The 16,611-nt window shown below is 35.0% G+C and overlaps 2 protein-coding genes and 1 long non-coding RNA gene across 3 annotated transcripts; 2 read left to right on the top strand and 1 right to left on the bottom strand.

The window, feature by feature from the left end:
- Positions 1-3,287: 3,287 nt before the first annotated feature.
- LOC111918630 (uncharacterized) lies at positions 3,288-5,898 on the bottom strand. The gene is made up of 3 exons (XR_006191888.2): positions 5,739-5,898; positions 5,364-5,536; positions 3,288-4,343 (listed from the first exon to the last, which is right to left on the bottom strand). It is a non-coding gene; the product is annotated as an uncharacterized LOC111918630 (long non-coding RNA).
- Positions 5,899-7,028: 1,130 nt separating this feature from the next.
- On the top strand, positions 7,029-7,883 carry LOC111918639 (uncharacterized). The gene has a single exon (XM_023914274.1). The coding sequence runs from the start codon at positions 7,029-7,031 to the stop codon at positions 7,881-7,883; it is 855 nt and encodes a 284-aa protein (XP_023770042.1).
- A 472-nt stretch (positions 7,884-8,355) lies between these two features.
- On the top strand, positions 8,356-10,257 carry LOC111918638 (uncharacterized). The gene is made up of 2 exons (XM_023914273.1): positions 8,356-9,559; positions 9,620-10,257. Exons 1-2 carry the CDS (start codon positions 8,356-8,358, stop codon positions 10,255-10,257), a joined length of 1,842 nt encoding a protein of 613 aa, XP_023770041.1.
- The last annotated feature ends 6,354 nt before the right edge of the window (positions 10,258-16,611 follow it).

Raw genomic sequence — 16,611 nt, 5'->3', positions numbered from 1 at the left:
GCAAGCATAATTTCATATCCAAAATAATTTTAATAATTTACAAAACCATTAAGAGCAGACATATTTGTTTTGATGCATAAGTGGTTACTAGTGGCAAAAAAACAATAAAGACACTAGCATTCATAAATCATAATATCACTATTACTCTAAGTACTATGGATAAAAAAATGTCAAAACACTAGTACTATAAATAAACAGGAAGCTATTTCAAGAAATTATCTTTAAATCTTTCACAACAAAGAAGATAACTCAAGGAAATTAATATATATATATATATATATATATATATATATATATATATATATATATATATATATATATATATATATATATATATATATATATATATATATATATATATATATATATGAACGGTTTTAGGTAACGGGTTTCGGTTTCGGTTTCGGTTTTGGGTAATTGGGATGGGTATTTTGTTTACCATCCCCATAACCAAACCCGCAAAATTTTTCTAAAAACATACCAAACCCGATCCTAGCCCCGATTAACCGACCCCAAACCCGACTCTAATATGTCGGTTTTCGGTTTTCACCATCGGGTTCGGTTTCTTTTGCCATTCCTAGTTCTTCGCTTGCCAAAAGAAAAGTTTTGAGCCACGATCCAAAAGAAGAAAGAGATATACTACACATAAAAACGATTTTAAATAACTTGTAAAATAGATTAAAGGAAAATCCATTTATAAAGGATTGAAAAAAAATCAATTAACAAGAGAGGACAATTGATTAAAAGTGGCTGGAAAAGAAATCGATTTATGCTTCCAAACAAATCTATTAATCGGCTAAAAAGAAACCAATTGTAATGTGGCAAAAAAAAATGTAATGTATTCTAAAAAAAAACGATGGAATATTATTTGAAAAATGGGCGATCTATAGAAAAGTTCTAAATTTTTGGGAAAAAATTTAATAAAGTCATAAAAGTTTTTTTTTTAATAGAAAAGTCTCGATTATTTAAATTAACAAAAAAATCATGTTTTTATATTTGAATAACAAATGACAGATTATATGATTTTCTCAAAATAATAAGACTTTTTTATTATTTATATATATATATATATATATATATATATATATATATATATATATATATATATATATATATATATATATAGGACTATTTTGAAATTTTTTCCAAAAATTTGAGAATTTTTTTGTAGATTTTCCTTTGAAAATTTATGGAAAAACAATTAAATTGTTTGACATTAGTCTTAAAATAAAGCCAATAATGAATGGTTGATAGTCAGTTTATTAGGTACTAGGTGTGAAACCCGTGTATTACACGAGTTGATTTAAAAAAAGATTAAACATTAAAGTGTAAACAAAAATATTTTTTAATGTACAACTTTAAAATAAGAAAAGAAGAAACGTATTTATTGCAATTTAATATTATATATATATATATATATATATATATATATATATATATATATATATATATATATATATATAAAATACTTTATATATATAAGTATATGACGTTAATTTTAAAAATTGAAAAATTGACAAGTCACTAATAACAAAAGGCAAATAAGACTCGTTTAATAGGACCCGGTTTCGGAAAAAAACGGGTTATATTATGCAAAAACCGCGTCTGATACAGAAGAGAACCATATGACCCGGCTGGAAGAAAAAAAACCGGGCTCTATAGTATTCTTAAAGGACTCAGTTCCTATTCAAACAACCGGGCCTTTTAGCTGTAGGGCTTTGTGACTCGGTTTTTAGAACACAACCGGGTTCTATCTGAATATAAAGCACGAATTATGTAATTATCATATGACTCGTTTTTAAAAATAACCGGGCCTTATTCTCTCTTCCCTGGAAAACGACCAACAAGGGCAAAATGGTTAGTAAACCTAAAAAACCCCTCCAACATCTAAAACGAAATTAAAAGGAGCACAAATAAAACGAGAAAAGATATCCTTATCACCTTGAAAATTCATGCACTGTGAAAAAAATAATAAATAAATAAACAAATAGAATATACATTAATCAAATACTTAACTGACCATGAATAAAAGTTTAAATTTAAAGCTAAAAAGATATTGATAAAAACATGGATTGAAAGATAATTACCACATACTCCAATAATTATCAACTTAGTTCCTATTTTTTCTTCCATTCATGCACACAAAAAACAGAGACCATATGAAAAAAGTATTATTTATTCATCAATTAGCATACACAGAAAATTAAGTGAAATTATATGTGCAGAGAATCGATAAATTATAAAGAGATGAAAATCGTATGATACAGCACACATATTCTTCTTCATTAAGTCTGAGTATGTATCTCCACTCTTATTGTAGATTTGTAGTATATGTTGTTAATTTAATCATATGTTTAATTCAATTTTTCTTGTTTTTTTTAACCGCTGAGGTCTGTGCTCAGCCTCAGATTTTCACATTCAAGTTGTTTAACGTTTAATTTTTTAAAACTTACATAAAAGTTGAACAGAGTGAGAAGTTGTGAACGGCACAGTCCATTGCAAAGAACAAGCAAAGCTATATATAGTGTCACCGTAGCCTTCCAAATATCCCCTGAAATTATAGATTTAATTAATTCTTTCCCTTTCATCTTTGGCACTCCCAATCAACAACACATTCAAAGGTAACTTCCAGATGAGAACATAAAATTTCTTTTTATTTGAGTAGAATTGAAAATCCAATACAGTGCTGAGACAATGGATATCACAGGAGTATTTAAAACTTATTGAATCATAATATTTTTTTATGTAATTACAGATGGATCCTAATAACTCGATGCATCGAATTAAACGTTCAGACAATGAATACTTGCAGGCTCACTGTTGTCTTGATGTTATGCATATTGAAAAAAATGTTTGTGAAAGCTTGATAGCCTTAATGTTGAACACCAAGGGAAAGTCAAAAGACGGGGTTAGTGTTCGAGAAGATGATGTTGATGACACAACTTACGTAAGGTCAGATCACGATGACAGATTATGAATATTATAACCCAATGATAAGCTTGGACAATTTGGCCAGGTCTATCAAATGTGGAGGCAGGGTAACTTCAAGGCTTAACAATAGAATAGGAAATTTTTTTTGAATCTTTTATTTGCATACCTATTTAGAATACGAATCATAGTAAAATAATTAGCTTCCATTCCGTAATGATTGTCTTTGTTCTGATGTTAAAGGGCCACAAATTCTCAACTGCCAAGGTGTATTTGTTATTCTTCCCATTAATGGTGCCTAGTCAACAATCTAACAACTAAATTAAGGGAATTGCAAAGAATAACAGAATAATTTACTTTGAGTTTTTATTACCATTACAATTTTATCGACAATATGATTGTACTTTCAAAGTACAATCGTTTAATAAGAACAAAAACTAAGAATAAGAAAAGAAAGATTGAAAGTATGATGCTATATTAGACAACATAATGAAAGAATATTGTTATTTCTTGCAATTGGCCCCTATTGGGCTAGATGCAAGAAAAGCAATTTACTTTCATTTTGTTGTAGAGCATCTTACATTCATTTTGTAAAATAAACATTAAACTTGACAAATAATTGAAATAAATGAAAGTACATTGCTATTATAACATGTTTCTATGCTTTTCTCTATATTAATCCATGGTACTTTTGATTGGTTTTTGGAAAAACATCCATGATGTTTGTCAAAATTGAAATTTGACCCATTACTACAAAAGAAAAAGGAAATAAAAATGCATTAATAAAACAATTTTAAAAAATGGAAAAAAGGGGTACAAAAACGAAAGAAAAACAAACATAAAAAAAAAGTTATACAAAACTGAAAATGTTGAAACAAATTGCAAAAAACAACTTCAATTTGAACAATGACAGGAAAATAACTTACTGAGCCAGAAAATGAAGTAATAGAGTGAGACATGGGCCTAATTGAATAACCAGGCTTTATATTTTGATCCAATTAACGAAGTTATGCCAATTCAAGAAGAATCAAACAAACAAAAGCAAAAAGATACAGAGAACTAAAAACAATAAGAAAAACACCCCATAAGGGTAAAAAGGTCCAAATTGCAAAGATCTATCCCACCATCAACATAGAGAGCATAGCAGACCAAAACAAAAGCAAACAGATGAATAGAGGGAGAAAACCTCAGTTAACAAGCACTACACCAAAAAATGCCAGGCAGGGGCAAAATGGTCAAGAAACCAATAAAACCCACCAACATCTAGAAAGCAATCAGCAACCAGGAGCACAAATAGAACGAGAGAAGATCAAGAAAGTATGCACAATTGACATTATAGGAATACACTTGCTGTTAAAGCTTGTACATTGTACTCATACCTCACTACCTAGTTCAAAATCCTGCTTCCCACCACCCTATAACATCAACCATAAGGGTTAAAACCGTAATTACACACTCTCCAAAAACATGTATAATTTTATCCAATCCGATAAACAATGGGACATTTCACAATTGCATAGTCAAATTAAAGTGGAAACTGAAAGGCTCTGTATGTAAAAAAATAATTGTTTTTTTAAAAAAAAAAAAACTACCTAATTAGATTTTTTAAAGCAAAAACTATGGGTCCCACCACATCACTTAAAAGAGAATGATGAAGCTTTGAACAGCTCCAGATCAAGTGCAAAGGAGAACCAACAAGTTTATGCTAGAACTTAAGCTTTTCAATCACAACACAAATTAAATGCACCACAAATATGAAAGAGAGCCAAATGATTTCTGCTTGAATTGAAAGAAACAAGAACAAATAGAACCAGAGAATATCAAGAAATTATGCCAACACCGGAGATGATGATGCATGCGTATTTCACTATTTAATATCCTTATCACGTTGAATTCATGCACTGTGAAAAAACAATAAACAAATAAACAAATAAGATATACATTACTCAAATACTTAACTGATCATGAATAAAAGTTTAAATTTAAAGCTAAAAAGATATTGATAAAAGCATGGATTGAAAGACTACCACTGATTCCAATGATTATCTACTTAGTTGCTATTTATTCTTCCATTTACACACACGTAAAAAGCATACACGCCACATGAACAGAGTTGTATTTGTTCATCAATTAGCATATGCAGAAAATCAAGCGAAAAAAAGATAGAAGCTGATTTGTAAGTATCTCTAATCCTAGTTAAGTGCATACTTCTAATTGATTCCATTTCTTTGCAACTCCATTCAATTATACCATAACATAAGTTTACTGTTTACTTATATGTGCAGAAAATTGATAAATCTTTTATGAAGGAGAAGAAAACCGTAGGCTAAATCACACATACTCTTCATCATTAAGTCTTAAGTATGTATTTCTAACACTATTCTACTCAAATTTTCACATCTGAGTCAGTTAATGTTTTAAATTTCAAAACTTACTTATAAAGTTTAACAGAGTCTGAAGTTGTTAAACTTAGAAGATTGCAAAGATTCGGTTTCCTCAACAATCGATGTTATCTCTGGTCTCGTTGTACTGTTGTAGCCTTCGCAATATCCCTTGGAATTGAAGATATCATCAACACAATCCTTTTCATCTTGTGTCCCTTTCATCTCTGGCACAAACAATCAACAACACATTCAAAGGTAACTCTCAAATCAGAAAATAAAATTCCTTTATATGTAAGTAGAATTGAAAATCCAAAAAGTGTTAAGAATGAAAATCTCAAATTGTGTTGACAAAATACCATAAAACCTAAATTTGGTTTCAATAAATTTGATTTTAGTTGAATACGACATACACTGAAGAATTAATACCTCAAATCAATGTAAGATTCAAGATCCTTGCATTCCTCGTATTCACACTTAGGACAGAGTTTATAACACAAGACGAGTGCTACTAGGAGAGTAGATGAACAGAGACGATGAATCTTTCTTCGTTATCAGTCTTTCGTCTCGGTCTCTCCCTCTTTTTTCATTATCATGTATAGAATGGGTAGAATTAAAGATAGATGAAATATTTGGCGGAAAAAGTCCCGCCTTCCGGTAAAAGTCCCGCCATGGGTTTTTATGAGATTTGTGCAAAAGTCTGTAAGTTAGTCGACCCGTATGAAACCCCTAAAATATTGACCTATTAAGTATAACTCATTTGTAATTGTAAATTTTCATAGTTTTTCTCCTTTTTTTATTAAATATTAATTAATTGTTTATAAATTCATAATATTTATTAGGCTTAGATTATCCCATATATCCCTTAATATATATAATAAACAAGGCTAAAGTTAATATTTATATTTACTTATATGTTTTACGACTTCTTTCTTAATTAACATCTTATTTTTATTTGTTATTTAATATATCACAATTACAATGATAATACCAATTATGTTAAAATATTATAGTATTTTATCAAGTTGTTTTAAAATATTTAAATTTTTTTATTTGTTTGAAATCAAATAATAATAATAATAATAACAAAACATCAAACGTTAAGCACGTCTATAAATATATAAAAACAATTATATTACAAAATATCATCAATAATGATTATTAGTTTATTTGTTTAATCCTAGAAAACTATTTACATTCTTATGCATGGAAATGGTATATTCTTATGTGTTAGAATGTGATATATTTTTAACTGATGCAAATGTTAAAAATTTATGACAAAATGTTTTAAAATTTTATAAAGGTACAGAAAAATATTAAAAAATATATAAAAAATATATATTGGTTTACATAATTACTCCTTATACAACATACTTCTTATTACAATATTCTCTTTTATCCCTTGTTTTATATAGTAATAATAAATTGTTCAATTATCTAATTTATTTTATTAGTTGATTAATTGTATCCACTACATTAAACAAATTATTCTAGGTCATTATATTTGAATCATAGGAATACTTATTGAAACTTATTGAATCGTAATAAATATATTCTTCATCTTATCTAACAATTAAAAATAATGTATTTTTATTACTTTCAAGCACTCAATTATAATTTTTTATGATTAACTTTGTATTATGTACATTATATATGCCTTTAAATGCATATGTTATCCTACATGCATGTTATTCATATATGTCTTTTATGTAATGACAGATGGATCGTAGTTATTGGATGTATAGAATTAAATGTTCATGCGATGAATATTTGGCATGTTTGGATGGGTTTCTTAAAGTCGCGGAGGAAAATCAGGTGAATAAAGGAGAAAGCTACATATGGTGTCCTTGTGTAGATTGGCAGAATTGTCGTATGTACACTGATTCTGCCAAAGTACAAGAAAATTTAATAATTCGTGGGTTTATGAGAGATTATATATGTTGGTCTCAACATGGGGAGACATTGGTTAATCGTAGTGAGGTTGTTTCAGATTTTAATGATGATAACAATGATTCAAACAATGACAAGTACGATGACTTATCTGGAATGTTACATGATTGGGAGGATAATGTCGCTAAAAAGCATTATGAAAATTTTCAACAATTATTCGACGAATCGGAAAAACCGTTGTATACCGGGTGTATGAAGTATACCAAACTATCTGCTGTTTTGAAATTATTTAACCTAAAAGCAAACAATGGTTGGAGTGATACAAGTTTCACAAATCTTCTAAAGCTTTTGAATGATATGCTTCCAGAAGATAACGAGTTACCTATTTCAACATATCAAGCGAAAAAACTAATGTGTCCAATGGGAATGGAAATTGAAAGAATACATGCATGTCCAAAAGACTCTATGTTATATAGAAACCAGTATGCAGATCTAGATAAGTGTATCACATGCGATACATCACGGTATAAGAAGAATAATCATACAGAAGAAACCAATGATGTGAAAAAGAAAGGTCCACCTGCTAAAGTATTATGGTATTTGCATATTGTGCCTAGATTGAAGCGGTTATTTGCAAACGCTAAAGATGCAAAATTAATACGATGGCATGTTGATCGTAAATAGATGAAAAAATAAGACATGTGACTGATTCCCCTCAATGGAGAAATATTAATTCCAGTTTTAAAGGATTTGGTCAAGAGATTAGAAATATTAGGTTCGGACTTAGTTCTGATGGAATTAATCCATTTGGAAGCATAAGCAGTCGTCATAGTACATGGTCAGTTCTTCTTTGTATCTACAATCTCCCACCTTGGTTATGCATGAAAAGAAGATACATCATGATGTCATTACTAATTCAAGGTCCAAAACAGCCGGGAAATGATATCGATGTTTATTTAGCTCCATTAATTGAGGACATGAAAAAATTGTGGAGTTCGGGTGTCGAAGTGTATGATGCATATAGTGGGGAAAATTTCCAACTTCGGGCCATGATTTATTGCACCATAAATGATTTTCCAGCATATGGGAATTTGTCTGGATACAACACAAAAGGAGCAAATGCATGTCCAATTTGTGAAGATGATACACAGTCGTTATGGTTGAAAAATTGCAAGAAAAATGTATATATGGATCATCGAAGATATCTTCCAAAAAATCACCCATATCGCAAGAAAAAAAGGTGTTCAATGGTAAAACTGAGGAGAGGACAACAAGGAAACCATTACGAGGAGAAACTGTATTTTCTCGTGTTGAAAATCTAAACGTGACATTCGGAAAATTCAAAGGTAAGGGTAAAGGAAAACGTAAACGTACATGTACAATTCCTCCTAAAGTTATTTGGAAGAAAAGATCTATATTTTGGGAGTTACCATATTGGAAGCACTTGCAGGTTCGCCATTGTCTTGACGTTATGCATATTGAAAAAAATGTTTGTGAAATCCTGATAGCCTTATTGTTGAACATTAAGGGAAAGTCAAAATACGGGATTAATGTTCGAGAAGACATGGTTGAAATGGGAATTCGCCCCGAGCTTGCTCCTATTAGGAATCCTAGAAAGCGTCCGTATCTGCCAGTAGCTTGTTATACCATGTCAAAGGATGAGAAAACAAAATTTTGTAAGTGCTTACATGATGTAAAGGTTCCATCAGGCTATTCTACTAACATTAAGAAGTTAGTGTCAATGAAAGAACTAAAACTATTTGGTATGAAGTCCCATGATTGTCATGTTTTAATGGCACATATGATTCCCATTGCAATTCGTGGAATACTACCAGACCGCATTCGACACACAATCACAAAGCTATGCTTGTTTTTCAACATGATTCATTCTAAAGTTATTGATCCCGAGGTATTAGATTTATGGGGAAGTGATATTATCTTGACATTATGCCAACTCGAGATGTATTTCCCACCTTCATTTTTTGATGTCATGGTTCATCTAACATCTCATATGTGTGGGCCAGTATACTTACGATACATGTATCCATTTGAGAGATATATGGGCGTCTTAAAAGGGTATGTAAGGAATAGACATCGACCAGAGGGTAGTATTGTTGAAGGATACGCAACAGAGGAGGTAATTGAATATTGTACTGACTATTTACAAGGTGTTGATAGCATTGGCATTCCAAAATCTCGACACGAGGGTAGACTTGTAGGGAGTGGGACAATTGGATTGAAAAAGATCATTCCAAATCGAGAAGACTTACAACTTGCACATTTTACAGTCCTACAACATATGACAATCATTGCTCCATTTATAAATGAGCACACAAGAACACTGGAATTGTCAAATCGCGGTAGGAGCAATAGATGGTTGGTTAAGGAATAGAACAAAACGTTCTCACAATGGTTAAAAGACAAAGTGAGAGCAAGTTATGGCATCGATAATGTGGATCAAGCTGTAGTACATCTAGGGAATGGTCCTGAAGATCTTGTGGCAACTTACCAAGGATATGACATTAATGGTTATACATTTTACACTAATCAACAAGATGGAAAAAGTACACTTCAAAATAGTGGTGTAACGGTAATAGCCTCAACTGAAGTATATGGAGATAGTCATGATACAAGGGTGAGGATCACCAAAGAATCATACTATGGCGTCATTCAGGAAATATGGGAATTGAAATATGATTCCATCATTATACCTATGTTAAAATGCAAATGGGTTGACAACCAACGAGGTGTTAAAGTTGACAATGATGGTTTTACAGTTGTTGACCTTTCCACAAACGGATATGTATCAGAACCATTCATCCTAGCTAAACAAGCTACCCATGTATTCTATGTTGAGGACCCAAAGGAATCGGGAAAGCACATCGTTATGCATAGCAAACGACATATACTTGGTGTTGATGATGTTGTGGACAAGGAAGAGTACGACCAGTTTGATGAACTACCCCCATTTTCTATCGACATTCCATCTTCAAATGATGATGTTGATGACACCACTTACTTACGGTCAGATCACAATGAAGGAATATGGATATCATAACCCACACCTGGGGAAAAATGAAGAGGATTTGAGTGAGGTCTCAGACAAAGATATGATTGACGATGAGACGTGTCATTATTTAATATGTTTTAGTGTGGTTTGAATTTTAATTATTTATGTTTGTATTAATGTTTTAGTTTGAACATGTTTCCATGAATGTGTTTTTTTATTTTCATTTGGATGTTTAAGACTTAAGTTTCTAAAATTCGGATATGTTTGCATCAAGAATTTATTCATGTTTAATTATCAAATTTATTTATGGAATCTGACCACAAACCCAAATATTGCCAACGAACCTATGAACCCAAATCTGACCCACTAACTTATGAACCCAAATCTGACACAGGAACTTGCCAACCTGTGAACTTATATAAATATGTGGGTTGACAGGTCATATATGGGTTTATATTCTAAACCTGCCAACCCATGACCTTTATAGTTAAATGGGTCGTGTTCGGGTTGGTATATTTTGACTCGCTAACCCGCAACCCATCAACTCGATCACGACACGATTGTCAGATCTACTTTTAATCATATGGTGTTGTTTAGGAAAAGAAAACCTAGGCGCTGTTTGGTTCATAAAATGTTGCTAATGGAATTTGAACTGGAATTGGAAAAGGAATCTCTCATGAATTTGAATCCAATTCCATATGTTGTTTGGTTGGCATGACATGGAATTTGTCTTAATTCCAAATTTTGTTTGGTTTGTAGGAAATAGAATTGGAATTCATGTAAAATGACAAAATTACATTTTTTTTTGTCTATTTTGCTAAAATTTACATTGTTTTATAACTTATATGTAAAGATACACTATATAAATTATAAAAACAATAGAAATTCGGCAGTTGTGGTAGTGGTGGTGGGGGACGGTGGTGGTGGTAGCGGCAACAATGTTGGGTGGCAGTGATGGTGATAGTGACGGTGGTGGTAGTGGTGATGGTGGCGGTGGAGTTGATTGTGGTGGCGGTCGTGTTGTGGTAACGGTAGCAGTGGAGGGTGGTGGCGGTGATGACAGTGATTATGGTGTTGCTGGTGGTAGTGTTATATCAGATTTTCTAACATGTTGACACATGAAATACACTGCAGGTTATATCATTGCAGACTATTACTCATTGTGATTTGGTGTTACTTTATGGTGATATGAACCAAAAATGTGCCAGATGGATTGTCTTTCCTTATAATGATGGGTATTCTAAGTCTTGCTGGATTCGTTAGTTAACTTCAACATGTCGTAAGTTATAAAATTATAGTATAGTTAAAAGTTCTTATTAATAATGAATCTTTGAGAAAATCTTTATAGATTGAAATTAAATATGTTGTCAATATATTTTTCTTCTTGTATAAATAAATATTATATCTTTATGTTAGAGTTTCCTTTTGAATTCATATTATACTAATAATTAGAGTTAGAAACAAAATAATACACAATAATTAGAAAAAAAAAGCATGGACTTTAAATTGGTAACTGGTTATCAATCGCCCCTAAAACAATAACATAATTTTATGCCAGAAATATATAAAAATTAAAGTGGTTTTGCCTGAAACTTTTTGAGTTAACCCGAATGAAAATTCAATATACCACCACAAAATTTGAGGTAGAATTAGACCCCATACCACGTTGTCACTCCTTACCCTCGTCTTCTTCTCCACTGCAACAACCAGCGAATTTTACCACCTCACCGTCATCTCAAACCTTTATTCCAAACTCGTCAACCCATGACCTTCCAACCCGTGACCTATGTATAGTTAACTGGGTCTGATCGGGTTGGTATATTTTGACATGCCAACCTGAACACGACACGATTGCACAACCTACTTTTAATAATGTTTAAAAAAAATCTTATTATTTTCAACGTCCATTTTATACAAAAAAAATCCTAAATTGAAATCTGACTCGTTTACGGCTAATTGAGCTGAATTTCATATTTATTATATATTAGGAATGAAGATTTGGATCCATCGATCCAACCTTATACCGTACCGACGTCAGATCAAACCAACTTTTTTACTTAATGGACCGGTTTCAAAAAAAAATTACATATTTTTTTGTTAAATCAATACATTATTTTTATAAGGATATATATTAGAAGTTCAATAAGCAAAAGGTATTAATTGAAACTTATATACAAATATAAAGGACTAAGCTTGAAAATTTCAAGCTATTTAAGGTAATGAAATCAAATGTATACGGTAGAAAAAAAGATCAGTCATTTACTTTTTAGATTTAGTCTGACATAAGTTTTGGTAATTTTTTTGGATATCCCGCCATAACCCGCCACAAATTTTGGTAAAATCAAAACCCCAATCACGTTGTTACTCCTACACCTCCTTCTTCACTGCATCAAGCAACCCGCGATTTGACTAGCTACCACACCATCAGGCTGTGCCTTAAAAGGCGATTGCTCCTCATCGTCCTGATCTGGTGCCTAAAACCCTTATCTTTTCCTCGATTTTCCTTATCCCCTACCTCATATCAGGAGGTCGCCAAGTCATTGCTAAGGCAGCATTACTCGTATACACGACTCTACATCTCAATTGGTCCTCTTCCCCAAAACAACAAGACAAAATTCTTTACAGAATCTCTCCTCTCGTAAGTACACTTCCCGATCGTTTAATGTTTCCCACCGTCTCTTAGAGTATCGTGAATTCTTGTCACGTAAGCTGTATGCTATTTGAATCACTTTTTGTTGATGAACAATTATAGATATCAATTGTATCATCTTCCTCGTTGGTTATGTTTACTTTTTATTGGTAATTTATCATTTTTTGCTTTAGATTAAACTGATTTGAATGGTAATACGAACACCTTCTGATGGAATAAGCAACACGTTTTTAGAATTGAAGCATCACATGTTTGTTACATGCATGTTTAAGCAGAAAGACTTGTGTAACGACCCAAACATTTCAACCAATTTAAAATTTTCAAAAACAACCTGATTCCATTAAAGTTATTACAAAAAGGTTTTCAGTACACTTTATTTTAAGTATTCCCAGAATCTCATCACAACATAAACACGAGGAGCGGTACGATCACGCCTTCGCCTTGCCACGGCCTCCTGAAGAACTTGAAAAACATAAAACCTCAACTGTAAGCCCGAAAGCTTAGTGAGATATACCCAAAATACCAACCACATATACCATACACGCATAACATGCCATACACATCCGATCACGAAACAGCCATGCACTTCGGGTCTACTGTGTGACTGGTCCGCCGCACCGGCCAACAGTCCACCTAGTCCACCCTCTGAGTCTAGCCATAAACCTTGAGTCTGCAGTGTGGTTGGTCCGCCCTCACCGGGCCTTCAATCCACCTGGTCCACTCACCGAACCTATCCACATACAACGAGTCTGCAGTGTGATTGGTCCGCCCGCACCGGGCCTTCAATCCACCTGGTCCACTCTCTGAGTCTACAGTATGACTGGTCCGCCCGCACCAGACCTTCAGTCGGCCTGGTCCACTCTCCGAGCCTTGGCACATCTGGTCCGCCCTCTTGGGGCCTACAGCCTATTCGGACCGCTCGCTGGGCCTTCGAGTCAACCGGTCTGCCCTGGGTATCTTGGCCTACAACACAAAGCAGGACCCGTCTCAACCCAAATCTAGTCCAAACAACCATGTGCACATAAACATACAATCATATAGCAATTCACAGTCAACAAGCTGATCAAACAGATCACATAACATATCATCATCCTAACCAGGATACCGACCTAACCGACCACTAGCATAGCATCACCCTACATCTCAGAATACCGATCTCAATCAGGTCTCTAACATATACCATCCTAGCTACCAGGATGCAAACATATCAAAGCAATAACATAACAACAATACCCGGATCTCAATCCGATAAGGGCCGGACTTGGTGCCTTAGACCCTGTTGATATAGTGAGGATAACTCACCTCGAAACTGACGGCTGAAAGGATATGATCCCGCTGCCCCAAACTCCGACATACCTTGGACAAAGTCAAAGTCAACCACTGACTGACTCTACTCGCCGAGTCAACCCGATGACTCGCCGAGTCCCCAAGCTCAGCACTTCCCCAATCAGCGACTCAACTCGCCGAGTCACCCTGAGACTCGCCGAGTTCAACAACTCTGAGTCCATTCACATACAACTCACCGAGTCATCCCCTTGGCTCACCGATTCACAATTCAACCAGAAAAGATTAGGACTCTTCGACAAGACTCGTCGAGTCCAAGAACAGACTCGCCGAGTCTAAGGCTATCTTCAACCTACTCGCCGAGTTGTTCTTCCAACTCGTCGAGTTCCAGGCCATCTTCATCCAACTCGTCGAGTTGTTCTTCCAACTCGTCGAGTTCCAGCCTATCTTCAAGCAACTCGTCGAGTCCACCCATGTGACTCTGCGAGTACCACCGGTCTGAATCCATACAGAAGCATTCCAAGCCATGCAATTGATCCAAAACATAGATCTAGCCCCCTACAACCTATCTATCACGTAAAGTGGCAAACTTTACGTGAATCCAAAGAGATCTAGGCCTTTTACACATTAGGGCTAGGGTTTGGGACATGATGGCTCCATCAATCACTCACAAACAAAGACTTTCATGCATTCCAACCCTTCTCCATTCCAGATCTGAGGTAGCAACCTCAGATCTAACCTCTAAACTCCAAAACACCAAAAGATATGATCTCTAACACCCACAAAATGAAGAATCTAGACAATAGCAGCTCAAACAATGAAATGATACCTCAAAAGGAAGCTCCCAGGAAAGATTAACCAGAATCCTTGCAAAGCCCTTTGATCCACGCCTCTTCTCCTTCAAGATTTCTTCAAACACCACCTCTCCAAGCCTCCAAATGCACTTTGATCCTCTCACACACAATAATTAGGGTTTCTGGAGCTCAAGGGATGATAAGGAGGTTGGGGAGGAAACATAATGTTCTTTATATAGGGCTCAACCTCCGGATTTAGGGTTTTCTCCATTCAGCGCCTACTCGCCGAGTCCATCCTACTGACTCGCCAAGTCGACCACTTAACACGCGACCAAGTCGCGACTCTACTCGCCAAGTCCACCCATGGACTCGCTGAGTTCCCCTTCCAAATTACTCTTTTAGCCCTTCAACTTTACTCTTGACATTCTGGGATGTTATAATTCTCCCCCACTTACATTAGGCTTCGTCCTCGAAGCCTGCAACAACTCAACTCATAGAAATACTCCTGTCACGCATCACTTGGTATTAACCCAACCAGGTTCCTCAAAACACAATCATAGAACCAGAAACTCACTTTCTCCCTCCTTACGGTGTCCTAACCACCGTCTCGAGCCGGCCACCGGCTTTATTCTCTGATAACTCCACTTAACAACTGAGTACTACTCACGATGTAACACTGCTCCAAATCCCATCCATCACTCGAGCCTTATGAGCTAGAAAATAACCATGCACCACCGGATTCCCGATATGAGTCCAACTCTAATCATTCTGCTGACAGAAAGACACATTCTTCAGGGCAACTCCCATGAGTTCTCCCCTGGCAATCATATACACATGCTAAACTAGCTCTAGCACCCTCAGGTTGGGAAAACCCGATATACTGATGCAACTCCAAACATCCCCCAGGATGAACCACTACTACATACACAATTCCCTAATCAGAAACACCCTGAGAGCCCAAGACTCCCTCCCTGTATCCCTTCCAAGCCTCTTGGCTCTACACCCGCAGAATTCCTTCCGCGACCTCAACAGACATCCCAAACTGGATGTGCTTCCATTCTACTGCCGCAAACACGCTGCTCAATAACCATACTCGGATCACTCTAATCATAACTCTGCTCTGCCGTTTTCACTTCCGTGAACTTGCACTCCCTCTCGGAGTTACACTCCTCTCTCTTTCCTTTACCAAGGAAATCCACTTGGCTGCCTTGTCACTCCGACAAGTGCCATAGTGCTCGCTCAACGCTACACCACTCCTTTATAGTGTAACCGCTATCCATCCATCACACATACTTTGACTCTGCTCGCAAGGACTCTCGAGCCCATGCACTATCTCAACTAATCAAGATCACTACCCGGGGCCAGACCTTCTAATGCTATCACACTGCAACATACACACTCCATATCCTCGAACCGATCCAACAATACCTGCAGAGTCTTCAGCATGACTGGACCGCCTTCACAGGCCTTCAGCCAATCTGGACCACTCTCAGAACCTTCATCCAATCTGGACCGCCCTCCAGTGCCTTCAGTCTGACTGGACCGTTCTCCGAGCCTTCGGCTTGACTGGTACGCCTACCAGCCTTCAGTCTATCCGGACCGCTCAACTAACATCCATCATTCCGAGCTATCTCTCTGGGAAATCCTCCCATACATACTGTTCTAGCCCTCTAG

This window comes from Lactuca sativa, chromosome 5, assembly GCF_002870075.4.
Source record: "Lactuca sativa cultivar Salinas chromosome 5, Lsat_Salinas_v11, whole genome shotgun sequence".
In the NCBI taxonomy this organism is placed as follows: Eukaryota; Viridiplantae; Streptophyta; class Magnoliopsida; order Asterales; family Asteraceae; genus Lactuca; species Lactuca sativa.
The sequence above is the reverse complement of the archived record's forward strand: the minus strand, read 5'-3'. Positions and strand labels throughout refer to the sequence as shown.